At 57.3% G+C, this 20,156-nt stretch overlaps 1 protein-coding gene across 3 annotated transcripts in view; it reads left to right on the forward strand.

Annotated features, from left to right (window-relative positions):
- Positions 1–20,156, forward strand: part of AHRR (aryl hydrocarbon receptor repressor) — an 89,537-nt gene that overhangs the window by 34,947 nt on the left and 34,434 nt on the right. For all 3 annotated transcript variants that reach the window (XM_044386976.3, XM_044386975.3, XM_057312138.1), the window contains one exon: positions 8,784–8,899. In XM_044386976.3, coding sequence (XP_044242911.3) covers positions 8,784–8,899 — 116 coding nt within the window. The remainder of the gene's footprint in view (positions 1–8,783; positions 8,900–20,156) is intronic.

Consider the following 20,156-nt stretch of genomic DNA (forward strand, 5'->3'; position numbering starts at 1 on the left):
GGGACATCGTGTGGTAGGACAGGGTGCCGTGGAGCACAAGGTGGGGCCTGCCTGTGTCTCACTTGGGGGTGCTTCCCTGACAGCCCTGCACACCTGCTGGGCTCATTTTCTTGCCGCCAGGCCCCCCTGGTCCCTCAGCTTCTTCAGGTCCTTACTCGGTGTCACCTCAGGCTGCCTCCCCAGCCACACTCCTCCCATCGCGACTCCCCCAAACTGCTGGCAGAGCCTCCCCAGGAGGTGCGCCCCCAAGACGGGCAGGGATGCCTGCATGAGCAAGTGAATGACCACGTCCTGCAGAGGCCCCCGAGCACGTGGACAGCTTTGGGCACCTCCATTCAGTCTGTAGCATCGACCGCGAATGACGCATGGTTGATAGGGTGACTCACACGCCAACTTCAAGTCGGGTTATTTGCAAATTCGAGGTTATGTAACTGGAGGCTTCTTTATAAATTTATTATAAATTCATTCTTTATACATGATTCAGATGTTCTCTGGCAGCTTTGCTCCTCCAAATCTCGGGACACTGGACCTGTAGGTACAGCCCTGGGACTGTTAGCAAAGAGGCGGCCGGGCACGCCCCCGAGGCTGGAACTGCCGGATCGCGGGCTCCCTGATCCCGGGGCCGTATGTGCCACGGGTCCTGCACGGCGGCGTGCACACGCTGTCTTGCATCCTCACGCCGCACACTTATTCACTGAGTGAGTATTGGACTTTTTAAAAGCAGTGGCATCTTTTTGAGTTTTGTTTTGTTGTGTTTCACAAAATGTTTCTTGAACCCTTGGCTTGATGCTGGTGCACGCTTCTGCTGATGTGTTGAAACTTGACGAAAATGCCCAGCAAGCTAGCTTGTTCAGATGTTTCACACCACGAAGAGAATACAGATCTGCAATGTGTAATGTTCCTTTTTCTTTTTCTTCCCAAAGAGCTATTTTTGGTTGCATCCTGCTCTGGGGATTTAAGGAAAGAGAGCATTTTCTGTGCGGAGCGTGTGGTGCAAGTTACGAGAGCGCCTTAGAAAGTGGTTGGAGATGTGTTCTTTGAACCAGAGAGAGTGGATGGGGTGGCCGCAGCCTCTCCGTCATCACCGGCTCTGAGGAAATGTGTCTTTTCTGATGTTCTTTGAGCAGTATCAGAGTGTGAAATCTCTAAAGCTTGCCTGCTGCGTTCTGGAAAGTATGGAAAACGTTTCTAGAAAATCAACAACTTGATGCAGCATACATCTCGACTGTTCCCGTATTTTCGAAATGCAGCGCTTGCGAGAAATGAGCATGTTTATTTATACTCCTGATGTTTTTTCTTGTGTCGGGAACTAGAGGCTTTGAATGGAAGCTTTAGTCCCTTCCCCCACTGCAAGGGTCTTGGAAGGACACATACCCTCCTGTCCGCACCTGCTGGGACCCTTGCTCGGGCTGTTGGCTCTCGTTCCCCACACGCAGGACACAGGCATCTTCCCCTGCTGTTAAGATGCCCTCACACCATGTGTCTGAAGCAAGCTCTGTAAAGTAACTTGCTCCTCCCTCCCTTCCTCAGACTCCCCTTCGTTGTCCAGGTCCCAACACAGAGCACACACACCCTCGCACAGGACGCACCATGTTTCCACTCCTCCTCCATCCACCCCTCCAGGCCTGTTGTCTCACCTGTTGGGTCCACCTGGTTGGCCGGCGTGATGCAGGGATTAGAGAGGTAAATGTTGGCCTCCATGGGCCTTGCCTATGGGGGCCCCTGTGTGTAATCACATCATTTTGTGATTCACAGGAGGGGGCACTGCCTGGGAGGTCCGTGGGGGGTGTGGCTGGGGTGCACCCCCTCACTGGTATGGGGAGACATCCAGGCTCTGACGAGTGGACCCCCGGGAAGGAGATGCCGGCAGGCTTGCCCCCCACCTCGGCCCCGTGCTGCCCCATTGGGGGTCTCTTCTGGCCATGCCCGCAGCCCTGGTGAAATGAAGTATCCCTGTGAACCTCTCTCCAGAAACCCCCATCCGTGGGCAGCGTCGGAGCAGATCGTGGGGGGGTGCGCTTCATGTGGGGCAGGCGAGGTCCCCACAGAGCTGCGGAGGGAACGTGCAGGTTGAACCACTGCATCATTTCTCGGGAACCATAAGAAGGTCTTGTCTGCCCCCCGCCCAGGTGTGAGAGGCCTGCCCTCCCGGAGACAGGGCCAGCTCCTCCTCGTTCTGTGGGTGTAGGACAGATGGGCCTCTGTGGCTGCCCCAGGAAGGGGAGAGCCCCCACTCCCAGGAGCAGCCTGACTGGCACGCAGCTGGTGCTGCCTGTTTTGGGGATGGCTGGGGGCTCTCCAGGACTCTCATCGTCCCGGCCCCTCCCCAGACACCCACCCAGACCAGGGGCCTTTCCCCACATGTGCTGGACTCAGCTGCTTTGCACACAGCCCACTGTGTGGCCCTTCCAAGGGCCTTCCCAGAGCCACCCTATGCCCCACGGTCTGCACTTTGTCCTCCTACCTCTCAGCCTGCCACCCCCCTGCGTGCTCCCCACGTGTCTGTCGGGACCTCACCTCCTTCCGATGGCTAGATGAGGCTGTGCTTGCCAGCAGCCTCCTGCACAGAGAACCCGAGGTGGTATTCCAGTTTTCTCTTACCCTTCCCCATGCAGGAGCTGGGGGGACCTCCGGCACCAGAGTGCCACAAACCACAAGCCTCTTAGGGAAGGAAGTGAACGCATCTATTCTCTGCATCGGGTGTTCAGAAGGTGACGGAGCGGCCAGGACTCTCCTCTGTGCATAGTTCGAGGCCCTTGAGAATCACTGTATACTCCTTTCTCCAGCACGCATGTCCCTTTGCGTCTGCCAAAGGCAAAACGAGGAGTTAATCTTTTAGTCCTTGAAAAGTAAAGGGAGGGATGGTTTGAGAGTTTGAAAACTGTGAGGGGATGGTCCATTAATTTGTTGTAGAAACTGCAGAGGGGCCTGTAGACCCTTTAGGGGTGGGGAGCCCCCCTGTAAGCGGCAGCTCCACAACCACCATCGCCCCCCGCTCCTGGGAAGCATTTGCTCTCCCCGGCTCTTTCTGCCAGGGCCTTAGTCTGGTTGGAGAGACTGGGTGTTGCGAGAGGTAAGCTGGGGCTCCTCAGGGCACCTGTCCACTCCTGAACACACGTGGGCCCGGGAGAAGCCTTGTGTTAGCTCCTGCCTGGTGGAGAGGGGAACAGCTGACCTTCCCTCACGGCGGGCCCCCCACATCCTGCACCTGTCAGTCTGCAGGTGGGCAGTCCTGGCTCCCAGGTGGCATGCGAGAGGGGGCACACAGGAAGGTGCCACTCACTTCCAGGTCCCGCACACAGCATGTCAGATGGCGTTGGACCTGTCTTACAGGGGAGCTGAGGCTCCTGGGACCCCCCTCTCTAAGCTGTCTGCTCTCCTCTGCTAAGCATGCCTCCGAAGGGGTCTGGGACAGATGTTAGCTTCTGATAAGTGGCCAGAAATAGGAGGGCACGCCTGTTGCTCGGGGGTCCCCAGGGTGCTTCAAGCTTACTTGCATGCCCTCCGCCTCTGACCTCTGGGCATAGCATGGGGAAGAGCGGAGCTGTGGTCACTCCGTCTGCCTCCATGGTACACACAGGCAAGGCTGGAGGTCGGCTCTGACCTGTGAAGGCCTGGGGCAGCATGATGCTAGACCGGGGCTGGAGGAGGAAATGACCCAGATGAGACGTGCTGTGGGTGCCACCCAGAGCATGAAAGTTGGCACACAGTGCAGAGCCCCAGGACTCTTGGTTTGACCCTGAAATAGTGCCAGGTTTTATCAGGCATGTGTTCCATTCAGCTGGTCTGTGGACATGGGCCTGTCCACTCCAGGACCTGCAGATGGCCAGAACTGGGGTTCCAGTTCAGCCTCCAGTGGGGCCCCTGGCTTTTCTTTCCATCACCCTTCATGGCAGGAGTCCTGCCCCAACCCCTAGACAACTTCATGCGTCCCACATTCAGCACATCCTACATCCTGGACCCACCTGTCCTGGCTCACCTGTCCTATCTGCCAAGGAGTTGGCTTCACTGGAGCTGGGAACAAAGTGGCTGCCGCCTTCTGCGCATCACAGCACCATCCAGAGGCAGAGATGGGGGAGTCCTCCAGCTTCTCCTCTACCAAGGACACTTGGCATCTCTCACCGGCCAGACCCAGCCACACGACTACTAAGCAGCCACTCTGGTGGGACACTGGGCCCCAGGGGCACGTGGTTTGGCCCACAGTGGCAGCTTGCCCTGAACGTCCCATGTGTGGGGGAAATGGAGGTCTCTTAACGAAGAGGTGGGGGTGCTGGCAGGGTGCAGGCAGCCCGAGGCCGAGCCTCAAAGGGAAGTGACCCCTTCCTTCTTAAGCACTCCCACACACCCTGCCTGTGTGTATACAGGGATGGCCACTGTCTCCATCATTTCTCCAATTTTCTCTGTCCCAAATGGACCTTCTTAGGGATGCAAGGAGTCGTTGAAGTGGGATGCGCTGGCGCAGTGAACTCTGCAGCCAGTTGGTGGATAGCTTGGACAGCAGGAAGAGTCTCTGTGTGGCTGGCGCTCCGGGGTCCTTGGGTGACTCAGAGTGGGGGAGGGACTTGGAGGACAGAGTGACGCAGGCTTCCATCAGGATTCAGGCTGAGCAGCGAGCCCGAGGGAGTCCATTCATTCCTGGGAGTGGGCAGCCTGGCCCGTGCCTCCCCTTCCTGCTGTGTGGCCCCGAGCTCTGTGACAGACCAGGTGCCGAATGCTGGCCTCAGACCCACCTCCGGGGCTTGTAGGGGCCCCCCGCTGCCCCTCAGAGTCCAGGCAAGAGGACTGGCTGCCCACAGGGTGGGGCCGATGGGACGTGGCCCTGGCGGGAGCTAGCGACTATTGCCTGGCCTCTTTCTGCGGGCAGGACAGCAGCAGCGGCTCACGAGGGCCGTGGGGCACTTGGGCTCTCGATCCCCAGATGGTGCCTGGGGGCTCTCACACCCTAGGCCCTGGTGTGCCGCTCATCCCTGGAATTTCCTTTTCGACAAGCCTTCGAGGGGCCCATGGCAGACTCCTCCCCACACTTTCACCAGCTCCCCAGAAGGAGACCCTGTAACCCCACCCATTCCCTGAGAGCCCTGCTTCCTGACCTGTGACTGTGGGCAATCAGGGGCAGATGAGGGGGTGACAGGGACCAGGTCGTGGGCTGGGCATGGAGGAGGAGACCGGGCATGGAGAGGGTAGGACACCCCCCAGGGCACGCCCAGCAGAGGGGCTGGGGTCTGTCTGCGGAGGCTTCCAGGGCACTGGCAGCCCCTGTCCACAGCCCCAGCCTCCTTTCACTCCCGGCTCAGGCCCGCAGGTGAGACCTGCAGTCACAGGGCAGAAAGAAAGCAGGACCCAGGAGAGAGGAACTGATCCAGGGTAAAGTGGAGCCAGGAGGGGCTTGGGGGACAGCCTACAGGCTGCTGCCTGCCCCCCCACCCCCGGGGCTGCCCCCGTGGCAGAGCTGCTTGGCCATCGCCTGGGCACTGGCTGATAAGGGGAGTGGCTGTGACCCACACCCCACTGGAGTTTGCTACCCTGTTTCAGTTCCCTGAGGACCCCTTAACTGGGGGACCTGGGAAGTGAGGGCAGGCGCTGTCAGCTCACATGGATTTCCGGGAAAGCTGGCCCCCACCCCCGGCTCCGGCTCTGCATTTGGTTTCTTTCTGTCTTGCCACAGGCCTGGGGGTGGGGCGCGTTGGCGGCTCTGCTCGCACGCGAGGCCCTGGCCAGGGTCCAGGTGGCTGTCACTGCGGCACTGACGGCCCCATCGCGTGACAGGAGCCCAGAGGAGGCCCCGCCGGGCGTGCCCCGCCGGGATGTGGCTGCGGAGGAGGGGAAGTGGGGGTGCCCAGCTGGGAGTGGACACGCGATGCTGGGGGGCTGGTGTCCTTGTGCAGAGACGTAGTAGGGAGGGGAGAGAAGTTAGAGGGGGGTGTCCCCCTGGGGGGGGGCACACGATGCTGGGGGGCTGGTGTCCTTGTGCAGAGACGTGGTGGGGAGGGGAGAGAAGTTAGAGGGGGGTGTCCGCCTGGGGGGGGGCACACGATGCTGGGGGGCTGGTGTCCTTGTGCAGAGACGTGGTGGGGAGGGGAGAGAAGTTAGAGGGGGGTGGTCTCCCTAGGTGGGGGGCACACGATGCTGGGGGGCTGGTGTCTTTGTACAGAGACATGGTAGGGAGGGGAGAGAAGTTTGGGGGGCGCCCCACACTTCTGCCTCTAGTGGGTGTGGGATGGGGCGTAGCCCATCGGGTGTTTGGGGGGGTGGTGAGCATCCCACAGCGTGGTGATGTCACTGTGCTGGGAATCCCCCCACCCCAGCCTCACAGCTGTGGGAGTCATCACTCCCCCACAGGGTCTGCAGGGGCAAAGAACAGGCAGGCAGGGATAGCCTAACCCCACACTTCCCCTCCTCTAACTTGAGGGGCCTGTTAGGGAAGGCTGGGGGCAGGGAGCTGGTTCGAGCTGGGGTGGGGGTGGGAATGACCCCTGCAACGGAGTTTGCTTTGTGGAGGCTTGGTGGCCTCGGTGTGTGCATACGTAGCCCACGGTGCACTGAGGTGGGGTCCTGTCCCTGTCCAGCCTTCACTGAGTCCCAGATACGCCCCAGGTGCCGCGTGGCTCTGCCCTGGGGAAGAGCTGTGGCCTCCCTGGTGTGGCAGCAGGACAGGACCCTCTGCCTGGGCTGGGAAGCTGGGCCTGGCCCCTGTGATGTCATCTAGGGGCTGTGGAGGGGGTCGGGTGGGACTTACCCTCCTTTCTCCCTGCGCTACCCTTCTTGGCCTTTGAGAACATGGGGTCGTGTGTGACCTCTGGCAGAGGCTCACCTCAGCCTCCCGGGGTTCCCTCCGGCACAACACGGCAGCGCTGGCTTCTCCAGGGTCGATCTTCTGCTTCTGGGTGCTGGGGGCAGAGCCGCATGAGTTCGCTATATTCAGAGCACGCGGCGTTCTGAGTGTTGAGTCAACGGGGTCACGCGCCCAAAGGGAGTATTAGGCACCTCTAAGCGGCTCTGACTTCCGACATACCCCGAAGCTCAGTGTTTCGCGGCCTTGACGACAAGTGAGTGGTGGGGGCTTGGCTGCCAGGGGGGGTTGTCCGTTCGGAAGAGAGGCCTGGGCCGTCTGGGGCACCAGCCGTCTCTGCACCTTTGCCTGGGGACCCCCAGGTGTGACCATGTTACCCGGATACACCTGCCTTCTGGCCAAGGAAATGGGTTCATTTCTGGGAATATTTAGTGCAGAGAACAAAGGTGCAGGGCTTATTAGCTGCGGGGGGTGGGGGTTGATAGAGCGAAAGCCTCTGAGAGAGGGCGGGGCAGGGAGGCCAGACAGAGACCAAAGGCCACGATGTGGCCACTGTGTGTGGGGCTCTCCCAAGGGCCACCTCTCTGCATCCACCCCTTCACCCCCATGGACACGTGGCTCAACTTGCACCTGGCAGTACACGGCTTCAGGGTGGGGGCCCAGCGTGGCCTCGGCTCGGGGGATGGGTGCTGCCAGTCCAGCAGAGCGGCTGGTGTGGGGTGAGGGGCAGGGGGTCTCCGTCCCACCGAGCCGGGGGATTAGACAGGTCATCTTACCTGGAGTGCATGCATTGGGGGCCCTGCAGTCCCAGGGCTCTGGGCCTCGGGGGGCCCATATTTCTGTCCACCTTGCCAGTGGGGCAGATGCCGTCCACTGCTCACTAGTAGCGGGGCGGGGGTGCAGGGTGCAGGGGTGTGGAGCAGACGCTGGGTCTGAGGGTGGCTCAGGGGACACACCACCACCTGGAGAGCACAAACACCGCAGACCAGCACGTCCCCGGGGAGAAGGTCAGCACAGCTTGATGGTTTTGAAAGAGAAAATGCGGGAGATTGAAGCTCCCGTGTTTGTTTTCTCCCAAGACCAGGGGTTCTGTCTGCTTCGTCACGGCCCTTTGACCCTGAGTTGCACTGACATTACCTGCAGCTTCAGTTTGGAAACCAACACGAGGGGCAGCTGGAAGGCACTTCCTGCCCTGCCATGCCCTGCTGTGCCCTCTACAGAGGCTCCAGGCCCCTTTCCCTAACCCCAGGGGATCCTCCGTAATTCCCCATGCCGAGGGGGACCCCACGACAGGGGCTTGTGAGCTGGGATGTGGATGACGTCTTTCTGTGTGACTTGCATGTCTGTATGTCTGAGCTCTTCACCCCAAGACGGAGATGAAGCCGCACTGGGGGTGGGAGTCGGGGGGACCAGGAAACTGCCACCCCGGGGCACCTGAGTCGTGCCAGGCAGGCCTTCCTGGGGCTTCTTTCCCAGCTGGGAAGCCCATGCCGTGTGGACTGCTCCACACCAGGTGGGGGCGGGGAGGGGTTGGGGGCGCTGGGGGCATGATGAGGTCACGCGGGACCCCCGAGGGTGGTCAGAGTTACGTAGACCAGCAGTGGTGAGTTCGGGCACCTGCTGGAGCTTGGGTCTCCAGAGAGGAGCTTTGAGGACCCCAGGGGGGCTGTCCCTGAGGCAGGGTGGGACTCTGAGCAGTTTCTCGGGGGCAGAGAGGGTGGGGTCCTCAGGGTCAGGCCCAGCCCAGGTGACCTGATCTCCTGAATATCACACCGGTGCTCCCACCGGCTGCCCTGCTTGGCCCGGGGCCTAGCTCCTCTCACACAGGAGGCCGTGCTGCCCCAGTGCGCCCTGCCAAGGAGACCCTGGGTCAGCTCGGGAGTGTGGCTTTGCCTGTGGAGGGTGGCAGCCAAGAACTGGGGAAACACGAGAAAGTAAGCAGGTCTGGGCCCAGGAAGGATGCTAACAGCCTTGCTCTGTTCTTCTCTGACAGCCGTGCAGAAGTGTCCACGGACGCCGGCGGCCAGTGCCCCCTCACCTGCCCCCTCAGCCGAAGACAGCGGTCTGAGCGGAAGATCCGCGGTGCTGGAGGGAAGGCTGCTGCTGGAGGTGAGCCCACTGCCCTTTGATCACACTCCTGTCACGCTGTGTAGGCCGGCTCTGTCCCCCCCCCCCGCCCCCCGCCGGCAGGTTGGACCGCTGACAATTGACTAGAAGTGTTGCAGGATGAGCCCCAGGACGGCCCTGGGAGCCTCAGAGATCAGGCACTGGTGCCCGGGTGAGGTCCGGCAGGTTGGGACGAGAGAACAGGGGTGAAATCTGAAAGCCGTTTTTCACTCTGCGTTCTCTGGTTTGACTTGTCAGCGGAAGAACCTAATAAAAATCAAGCAGGTTTTTTTGTTTTTTTGAATTAATGATAGAGAATTGCACACTGAGCTTCCTGGGATCCGGCAGGTGTGCCCAGCTGGTCCATTTATTGGTGTTACACACAGGGCATCAGGGGCCCAGGTCAGCCTTTTCCCCAAGACGGGGCCTCCCGCCCCTGGTGACTCTGAGGTGCTGTGCCCTTCCTGACCCTCTCGTGTGGTCTGCTTCCCGTGGGGCAGGGGAAGCCATGGCTCCCTTTCTCAAGTAAGATAGGACGGCAAGACGGAGCTTTCTGGGCTGGGTCAAGCTGCTGTGCCCAGAGTGAGGGGGTCGCTGCCTGCACCAGCAGCCAGACACGGGGGCCCTGGTTTGCCCCGTCTCAGGAGGGGCTGGAGGGTGCAGGCTGACCGTAACCAGCTGCTGAGGTGCCCCTGAGGCTGTGCTTTACCTGGCGGTCCCAGAAGGGCCGGGCCCCACATCCCCCTGAGTGTCCTCATGGGACCCCTATGCCAGGTCCTCCGCCTCCAGCCCTATTTGGCGGGCGGTTCCATCCCCCCAGGTGAAGCGTCCTTGGCTGCACGTGCCCACCCATCTGTCAGGCGGACACACTGAAGGGCAGAGATGGCGGCGTACCGGCGCCTTTCACGCTGATGACGTTGAGTCTGCTTGGAGCCCATCAGCCCCCTTTCTGGGTGCTGGCAGCAGCCTCGCTCAGGTGCTCTGTCTGCACCCCAGCTGCCCCGTGGCAGCCAGATTGACCTGTTGCAGGTGGGTCCTGAAGGGACTTCCTGAAGTGGAGCCCCGCTCCTCACCCGCCAGCTGGCCTGGCGCTGCCCCGCGGCTGGGCTGCCGCCCTGGCGCCTTCGCCACGGGAATGATCTCAGTGGTTTGCTGTTCGCCGTGTCCTCCCAGGGGGTGCTGGCACCCTCATGGAGGACAGGGGACAGAGATTGTCCCCTAGGCTCACCCCTCCTGCTTCCTGCTGCCCATCCTTCAGTCCACATCTCACCTCGATGCTCTCCCTGACCATGTCAGCAGCTTCCCACTGTCTGCGTGCGAATTCCTGGGTGCTCAGCTGTTTGGCGTGTAGGCTATGGTGGTGGGGATGTGCTTCTCGGGCACCTCAGCCGGAGATGACCTCACTTTGCCTCACCTGAAGGGAGGGCACAGGACGCGGTGCTACCATCTGCCGTCTGACAGATGGACAGATGGAAAACGTCTGGGCTGATTGGAGGGCAGCCAGAGATGCTTGTGTCTGCGATCTGGGGGTTCCTGCTTGCTCACCATGACCCATGACTCCCCATGGCTCCCCACAACCCCCATATTTCCCATAGTCCCCACAGGAACCCCCATGACCCCCATATCTCCCATAATCCCCACAGAGACCCCCATGATCCATGGCCCCCCAAATCCACCCATGGTCCCCAAGGGACCCTCATGGTGCCCAGGGATTTCTCACAGCCTCCCACAGCTCCATGGCCTCCCACAGTCCTTACAGGGACCCTTCCACCCTCTATGGCCTCCCATGACCCCTTATGACACCCCCCCCATGGTCCCTAAGGGACCACCACGACCCCATGGCTTTCCATGACTTACCATGGCCCCCATGATCCCCCATGACCCCCATGGGTCCCCAAGAGACCCCCACAACCCCACATACCTTCCACATCCCCCCAAGGCCTTCACCCCTGCTGACGTGATTGTTCTCATGAAGATCAAGGAACTTATAAATCACTTCCTTTTTAAAAAATAAAAATATGAGGAAGTACATACTTGTGTTTAATCTCCATGAGAATTCAGTGTGGTGGGTGACTGGGGACCCCGTTCTTAGAGTCCCTGCAGGTTCAGTCCCGTCTGGAGCAGAGCATGGCTTCTGGCAACAGAGGAGCTCTTAGAAATATTGTGGTTTCCGTAGAGGAAGGATTTCCATACTTCATTATTTATCATGTTTTTCGGAAGTGGATTCTTAAATATTAATTTTTCCTTTAAAGTTGGATTTTTCTGTCAGTGCTAGTAAGCTTGGGGCTGGAAAATATTGTGCCAGCTTGAGTTTTATTCTTGGCGAAAGATGACTGGCATTGCTCTTTTTCTAATTTATGTTCAAAATTAAGGTAATAAAATCTTACACATGAAATCTTTAAACTGTGTCCTGACTACAAACACGGAAGCCTGTGCACACAGCGCCCCGGTCTCCTTTTGGGAGCCTAGGGGACTGCTATGTCCGCACCGCACGTGTCCACACCACCACCCTCTGGCCCCTCTGTGGGTCCCCAGCAGCTCTCCTGCCCTCTGCACACAGACCAGGTCTCCCCTGAGGGCCTCAGGATGTGGACGTGGACGTGGCACTGAGGCAGGAAGCTGAAGCCCAGGAAGTGACCAGGCCTGAGCCTGGGAAGCAGACCAGTTCCCTCAGGGTTGCGAGGGCAGGAGGGGCAGTGCTGGCCCCATACCTGCCACTGGCCCAGGGTGTGAGTGTTTGGGGAGTGACCCTCTGGGCCAGGACCCGAGGCTGCGGGTCAGTTTGCCCTGGCACAGGGGCTGTCCCGCTGGCTCCCTGCCCCACTCCATCGTGTAGACTGAAGTCTCCTTCTGCTACCTCTTGTAACACGTTCTCTGTGACCACAGAAGTTTCTGGAAGTTCCCTCGGAATGGAAACAGGCTAGGCTGTATGGTGAGTGTTCTCCTCACTGCATTTCTAGTGCGGGGGTTCTCAAACTTTGGAATTAGAGACTCTTTTTGAAGTTTAAAAATATTCCCTAACAGCAAAATAAACAAATCAAGCCACAATAACAAGAAAATCTAGCTTTTATTTCCAATCTTCAGTCTCTTAAAGACAAACTGGAAAAAATGAGAGGTTTATGGCAGGCATCATAAATTCATAAAAATTTAGAGCTGGCACTCACTTGAAAGGCCTGTGGTCTTAATGTCTGCTATTTTAAGATGAAAAAACCAAGAATCAGAGCTGTTGGGGGTCCAGGGTCCCTGTTGGGTTTGGGGCAGGGCCTGGTGTTTCTTTGTCCGTGGTTAGTGCTCTTGGGCCCGTGACCCCCTCAAGAAGCCAGGATGGATGGCCAGGGGGGCCGCCCAGCGAGCACCTTGGCAAAGGCGCTGGGCATGGGGTGACAGGGGAGGTGTGAGGTAGGATAGGCAGGTTCTGGAAACATACATATTAGGTCACAAAAAGCAGTGTCCTGAGCTTCTATTCCTGCTTTTAAGGTGGTGGGCTGTAGTGTTTAATGTGGACGTGGCAGCAGGCTAGCGGGAGCTGTGGTCTGCTGGCCACCTGACGCTGGCTGGAGTTCAAGTGTACCATGGGTACATTTCTAACATTCATCTTTAAGTTCACGCACGCTAGAATTTGTTCTTACTGGCGGGTGCTGTGGCTGTCATCGTGACGGGGATGCACAGTTCCGTTGTGCCCACATTTCCCTGGGCTGCCCACGTGCAGTATCCCGGCCGCCACACCCGCTTCTCCGGCCCTTGTGGCCTTCTCAGCTGCCGTTCTCAGGATGCCCGGGGTGGGTTCCCACAGCAGGGAGCTTGGGCACCAGCAAGAGTAGCTGTGACCCCACCACGTGGCTGCGTGTAGCATGGTTGGTGGTGTCATTTTGTGGCGTGCACGCATCTCAGTGTGCTCGTCCACCTAACCGTTGAGGGATGTTTGATTTCCAGGATTGGTGTTTGTGAATAAAGTTGCACCAAACATCCACGTGCAGATTTTTCTGTGAACATAGGTTTTGGTTTTGTCTGGGCGATAACCACGTGTGTGGTTGCTGGGTCGTGTGGTAAGCGTGGACGGGAGTGTCCAAACCCTTGTGAGTGAGCATCTTCTCGTGTGCGTATTGGCCGATAGAGCCCCTTTGTGAGCTGTCTGTTCAAATGTTTGCCCACTTGCAAAATCAGGTCGTTTGCTTCCTTCCTTCCGACGTTGGAGTCCTTTGTGCGTTCTGGACACACGGTCTTGGTTGCAGGTAGATCTGTAAGTGTTTGCTTCTAGTCTGGCTTGTCTTTTCATTATCTCGACACGGTCTCGCAGAGAATGAATGTACTTAATTTTGACAAAGCCCAACTTATCAATTTCTTAAATAGATCATTATATTGGTGTCACACTTGAAAACTCTTTACCTAACCTAGGTTGAAAAGATTTTTATTTTATGTTTGCCTCCAAAGTTTTAGAGTTTCCTGTTTTACATTCAGGCTTATGACTCATTTTTAGTCAACTTTGGTTCAAGGTGTGATGTTTGGGCTGAGATATACTCATTTTGCATGTTAATATCCTCGTGTCTGCCCTAGTTTTGTGAGTCTGTTCTGCCGTTGATTGTGTGCACGACCTTTCACAAACAGGCACCACCTGCCTCGGCCACGGCAGTGTTAGAACAAGTGTTGAAATCAGGTAGTGTGAATCTTCCAATTTGCGTTCTTTTTCAGAAATTGTTTTGGCTTCTCTAGGTTTCTCTGTCTTTCCATACAAATTTTACGGTTAGCTTGTTGCTATCTATAAAACTTCCTGGTGGGTTTTGGATTGGGTTAGGGTTAAATCAGTAGGTCAAGCTGGGGAGAACGGACACCTGCCAGGACTGACCCCTCCTGCACGAGCACAGTGTTCGGGCTTTTGCTGCTTCCATCCGTGTCTGTGGTGTGCGGCGTGGAGATCCTGTGTATGTTGTTTGATTTACACCCAGATACTTTCTGTTTCTGTTGCTATCATAACCAGAACTGTTGCTTAATTTCAATTTCTATTAGTGTATAAAAATATACTGTATTCCAATACTATATAGAAGTCCATTACTATCTAGAAATAGAACACCATAGAAATGACTTACTTTTCTAGGTGGGCTTTGTAGCTGTGAACTTGCCGGATTCATTAGTAATTCTGGGAGCTTTTGTGTTTTTTGTCGATTCTGCGGGAATTTTTAACGTAGATTATCATGTTGTCTGAAAATAGAGACAGTTTGTATCTACTTGTTCAGTCTCCACAGTTTATTTCTCTTGCCTCATTGCCCTTCGGGGCTTCCTGAGCAGATAGAGGAGGAGAGGGGACATGTCTGTCAGTCTTGTTCCTGGTCGTAAGGAGAAACCTGCAGCCTTTCAGAGTGAAGTCTGATATTAGCTTAGATTGGTTTTTCAGGTTTTGTTTTTTGTTTTTGTTCAGGTTTTGTAGATGCCTTATATCAGATTAAGAAATTTCCCTCTATTCCGTATTTTCTGAAAGCTCTTATTACAGACGGGTACTAAGTCTTGTCACATGCTTTGTCTGCATCTATTGAGATCTGTGATCACGGCTGTTTTCTTCCAGTCTGTTAATATTATGGGTTACATTGATTTATTTTCAAATGGATTTTTTTTCAAAGACACAACTATTGGTTTCATTGATTGTTGCTATGGACTGAATATTTGTATTCTTCCCCTGCCCAGTTAATATGATTTACGTTCATACTGGACCGGAAACCCAGTGTGAAGGTGCTGGGGGGCAAGGCTTCCGGGAGGAGCTTAGGTCGTGTGGATAGAGCGTCATGAATAGGATTTCTGCCTTACAAGAGGGACCCCAGAGAGGTCCCTTGGCCCGTCTGCCCTATGGGTTACAGTGAAAAGCCATCCACGAACCAGGAAGTGGGCCCCCACTTGACCTCTGTCACTGGGTGAGGTGTTCTGTAAACATCGGTGTCATCAGGTTGGCCGACAGTGCTCACGTCCTTTACGTCCTTGTTGATTTTCTGTCTCATCTCAACCTGAGAGACGAATGTTAATATCTTCTGGTGTAATTGTGGGGTTTTGTACTTTTCCTTTCAGTTCTATCAGTTTTGCCGTGCGTGTTAAGAAGTTCTGTTGTAGGGCACATATTCGCTTAGGGTGACTATGCTTTCTTCATGAATCGACCCTCTGTCATTACCATTATGTAAAACGCCTCCTTCTTCTGGTAATTTTCCTTGCTCTGACGTCTACTTTGTCTGATACTAATATAGGCACCCAAGCCTTCTTTTGATTACTGTTTGCTTGGCGTATCTTGCTCCATCGTTTTACTTCTAATTCACTTATACTAACATATTTCAGGTGTGTGGTTTTCAGCCTCTAGGTCTGGAGTGACCTGTCATCCCAGCAAGCGGAACTCATTCAGGCTGAGTCCTGGACGTTCTCATACCCTCAAGGGAGGCGCTTGTCTTCCATCCTGTGTTGGCAGCTGCCCTGGGGCAGTGGGCTCAGCCAGAAGGCTCTTTCCCGGAGAGCGTACTGCCGTGCCAGCTGGGCTCCCCGCACAGGTACCGTTGGGCCGGGTCTGCAGTTTCTAGCACAGCCCTGCTCAGAGCCGCTGCTCTGCCTTTCTGGGTGTGTTCCACTCACACACACCCCTCGGGCTGAGCAAGGACCGTGTCAGGTCACACACAGAGGTTGGGGTTCCTTCTCCCACATCTGCTCCCTCCTGGGATCCCCCTCTCGGTCCTCCGCTACAACCCCTCCGTTTCTCTTGGAGCTCAGCCGCCACTGCCCTGTGGTGGTTCTGTGCGTGAGTACACGGTCAGGGTGGACGGGAGAGAAAGCAGGTCCCGAGGGGACCTCAGGGAGGGGCAAGTTTCCCTCAGGCACTTGCGTGCACGCACACCTACTCACCTGCCTTTTGAGCTTTTTGGTTGGCAGAGTGAGGCCTGTCCTCCCAGAGGGCACACAGCTGGGGCGTTGGCCTCCACACGCCTCAGCTCGAGCTCCCGACAGCAGTGGCCTGAGCAGGGCACGGCGGTGATGGCAGTTCAAGTTCATGCTGTTTGAATGTGGCTCAGACCACAGAAATGGACTCTTCACCGTTGTGGGGCCCAGGAGTCCAAAATCAGTGTCACTGGGCCAAAAGCAAGTGTGGGCAGGTGGGTTCCTTCAGATGGCTCTAGAGTATGTCCCAAGTCTCCCCTGTGGCTGCTGACAGTCGGTCTTCCCTGTGTTTCTGTGTTCCTGTGTTCCTCTAATAAGGACACCAGTCATATTGGATTTGGGGCCACCCTAATCCAGAGTGACCTCACCCTAATTTAATCACAGGTGCGATGATTCTTTTCCGGAGAAGGTCACCTTCACAGGCTCTATGTGCACATGAATCTGGGGGCCACTCCTCAGCACAGTACGACTGTCCATTTTGCAGGGGAGAGCCTCAGGCTAGAGCGCAGGTTGGGGCAGAAACTCAGGCTTCTCTCCCTTCCAAGATCCAGGCCCTGCACTGCTGTTGAAGCCAGTGCTCGGCACCGTGTGCTGGGGCTGCTCCGAGCCACCAGGACTCCCTGATCCTGGATAGTCTTATGAGGCAGATGCTGTCATTGGGACCATTTTACAGATGGGGAAATGGAGGCACAGAGTGGTTCAATAGGTTGCTCACTGTTACATACTAGCGAGGGCAGAGCTGGAACTGGCCCCCACTGCCACTTCCTGTGGGACTCCCTCCAGGCCAGTGTCCAGGCGACCCTGTGGGCCTGGCTGGTGAAGGGCTGGTGTCAGAGCCAGAGGCCCGTCTCACTCTATACACGCAGAGCATTTTCAGGACTTGTTTCAAGCCTCAAAGCCTTTGGGGATGGCTGGATGGGGTGGCCTTGCGTTCCGCTGGCCAGACTGAACAGGAAGGTGGCAGGAGGGAGCTGTGGCTGGTGGGGCTGGTGTCTGAGGGACACTGGTTCTCATGGCGGAACCAGCATCGTAGAGGATTTTCCCCACGCATTTCACAGAGAAGATAAGACGGAACTCCGTCAGAAACCTGAGAGCAAAGGACCCCAAGCATCTGACGCTTCAAAGGGAAGGCTGGCTGGGCCGACCCAGGGCAGAGCGAGGGTGCACTGCGGGGCTTCTCAGGCAAACCAGCCCTCATGGGAGTTCAGAGACGATGTGGGTAAGGGTCCTGGTGAAGCCCAGGTGTGGGGACACAGGGCGGCCTGAGGGCGGTAGGGGCCGAGAGGCGGGGTGAGTGGCCCCTTGGGGAATGAATGGGAGTCACCAGCACAACAACCTAAGTGGGTGAATTCAGAAGGAGAAGCTGTGAATCAGGGAGTCAGTGGTTCCGTCACAGTTTCACAAAGTCCTTGGTAACGGAGTAAGGGGAATAGCTATGGGAATCGTTCGGAGCAGTGGCGACCGGGCGCAGGACCCTAGACGCCTGTCCTCGGAGACGACTGCAGAACCAGCACAAGGGCGCCTCTGGTCCAAGAGAGACCCCGCGCTGTGCAGGACGGTCGGGATCTGGGGGCCTGGCTGGGGTGGGTGCTGGTGCTGCACTCCAGCTGCTGACCCGACCTCGGCCCACAGCACGAGGAAGGGCCCAGCGCCTCTGCGGAGCCTGACAGCCTAGCAGGACCCAGAAGTGCCCACGTCGGGGCTGTCCCCACCAGAGTTCGCGGCTCCGTCGTGGGTGTGGGACTTTCTGGCGGCTGTCCCCGCCCGCCCCTAAACTCCAGCACACAAGAGGGTCGCAGACCCTTCAGGCAAGGAGAGGCAGCTCGGGTGAGCAAGGGAAACAAACCAACCAGCTGATGTCGGGCACCTCCTCCCAGCGTCCATGAAATGAAAACAGGTGCCGCAAAAGGGAATATTCAGAGGTTTTGGAGAGACCTCAAGAATTAGAAGCATGAGAGCAAACTTAGGAACCGTGGAAAGACCCAGAGTTGACGCTGAAGGGTCACTTCAGCTTCACCAAGAGGGAAAGGAAGCTAGGTGGAGAATATAGGCCCCGAGAGGCCTGCAGGCTCCATTTCCAGAAAGATCGGGGGCGGAAACTGTCCAGGAGGGTTTCCCAGAACCGAGGGCTGGGTTTCCGGCCTGAAGGTCCCCCTGTGTGGCCAGCACAGTGGATGGAAAGGACCAGGGTGTTCGCCTTTCTGAAATTCCACCCCGTCCCTCCACCCCCCTACCCGGTGGCAATGAGAAAATCCCAAATGTTCCCAGAGAGAAGGAGCAGGTTTCAGGCGAAGCACCGAGCCTCAGGAGTCTGGGTCTCACCCGGAAGGCTGGAGGCTGGAAGGCCACGGGGAAGTGCCTGCAGATGAGGGAGGAAGGTGCTGTCTCCCACATGGGACTCACATGCCTGTCTGGTCCTAGCGTGAGGTGGAGAAGAGCGGTGTGGGGCCTGCAGCCCGAGGCCCCAGCGGCAGGGGAAGAGGGGGCCTCTGGACACCAGAGGTCTGGGTACGTGGGTTGGTACCCACCTGGCTCAGCTGAGGAGACTTGTGGTCATTCAGTTGCCGTTCGTGGATTTACGCGGGGTGGTGACACAGCCGCGTGAGGACGGTGGGTGGGTACACGCGGTTCCAGGCCAGCAGCTGCCCTCTGAAAATGTCTGAAGCCCAGGGGAACCTAAGAGCGACCGTCTGTGAGCCTGCAGGAGCCGGCGTCTTGCAGCGGCTCTGGAGCGGGCCTGGTGGGCCAGTTCCGACAGGCTCTGACACCTCGCTCCCCCGGCTTTCACGCTTCGTCCCAGCAAAGTACGTTTCATCAGAATTACAGCCTCTCCAGCTTCCTGGGCATCTCGCTCCCGGGTGGATCTCTCCCAACCTTTGAGTTTCAGCTCTTGGGTCTCTTCTAAGCGTGTCTCCTGCAGACACACACGGACGGTCCTTTCCGCGCGCTGCGTCCTGTCGAGGGCGCCCACCTCTTGGTACCGCGTGTAGTCACGCTCCTTTGGGGCTGGTTTCTGCCGTCATATTTTGTGTTTCCCCCTCACAGCACTTTCTTTGGCTTCTTTTTTCCCTTCTCTCCGGTTTTCCAGTTAATAGACTGAGCCTTCTAACGCTAGTTTTTAAAACTGCTTTTGTCCTTATGGGGACTGCCTGTCGAGCAAGCAGCTGGTTTTCTGCCTTTCTCGGGCTCACACGCAGTCTCAGGCCTCTGCTCTCCGATACCGTGTGTCGACTCTGTCTCGAAGTTGAATCCTGCACGGCCCGGGTTCTTGCCTCTGGTCCTCATGTTGTATGGACGCCCCCCTGGCCACGTCTGCGGCCTGGGCGTGTTTCTCTCCTGAGAGCTCTCCCTGGAGGGTGAGCACTGGGGGTCGCGGTGTGACGTCTCCCCGGGTCTCATGCCGGAGCGTGTTATGCCTTCACATTTGGATAATTTGGCTGAATATAGGATTTGGGGTTTGAACTTCTTTCCATTCGCGGTCAGGGACTGGGTCCGTTGTGTGCAGCCCCCTGTTGCGGCCGTGGCAGAGTGGCCGGTGGGAGCATATGCAGTGCGCCTGCTCGCCGGGGGCTCTGACCTTCCAGAAGCCTGCTGTGCTGTGTGCTCTTCGTTTCGGCTACGTGCAGCCCTGTTCCTTCCGTCTGCGGTCTTCAGTCCTCAGTCTGTCTTTCTGTCACATACCGCCTCTCCACTCCTGCTTTTGTCTTCTGGGGCTGCTCTTACCCAGATGTCGGCACTCCCTCGTCCACCCTCCCGTTGCTGGGTTTTCTTCCACGTTCTGTCTGGTCTTCCTTCCCCAGCGCCCTTCAGGAGAGCGCTCCTCCCGGCGGCTGCCCTGTGTGCGTGTCCGTCACGCCATATCCTGGACTGTTTTATTTCCTCGGTTACAGTTTCATACCTAGTATTGCCACTTGATTCATTCGTCACATTTCTTGTTCTTATTTCATTTTCCTGATGTCTTGTCTTATCTCCTGAAATGTATTTTTTAAAACTCACACCCCTCTTTCTGTTCTGAGCCCCCCATGCTGCTCCACGTGCTCTGTCCCTGCTCTGATGAGCTGTGTGCTGGGCAGGCAGGGCTCAAGGAGGGGAGGGGGTGCTGGCCCACCTTGGGCGGGAGCCCCAGCCTGGGCTGCCCCCTCCAGCTGGCCCTCTCCCTGTCCCACCAGGGGAGGCGGTCCCTGGGCAGCAACAGAACAGAAGATTTCCTCCTTCCACCATTCTCTGCCCCCAAGCCCCAGCCCCTGCCTCGCCTTCCCTCTCCAGCCCCCGACGGCTTTTCTGGGGTTCCTCTTGTTATCCTCCTGGGCCTGATTTTGGGGAGGAGGAGCCAGAGCTTGTGCTGGCCAGGAAGCCCTGT

This window comes from Ursus arctos, unplaced genomic scaffold (genome assembly GCF_023065955.2).
Source record: "Ursus arctos isolate Adak ecotype North America unplaced genomic scaffold, UrsArc2.0 scaffold_15, whole genome shotgun sequence".
Classification (NCBI taxonomy): domain Eukaryota; kingdom Metazoa; phylum Chordata; class Mammalia; order Carnivora; family Ursidae; genus Ursus; species Ursus arctos.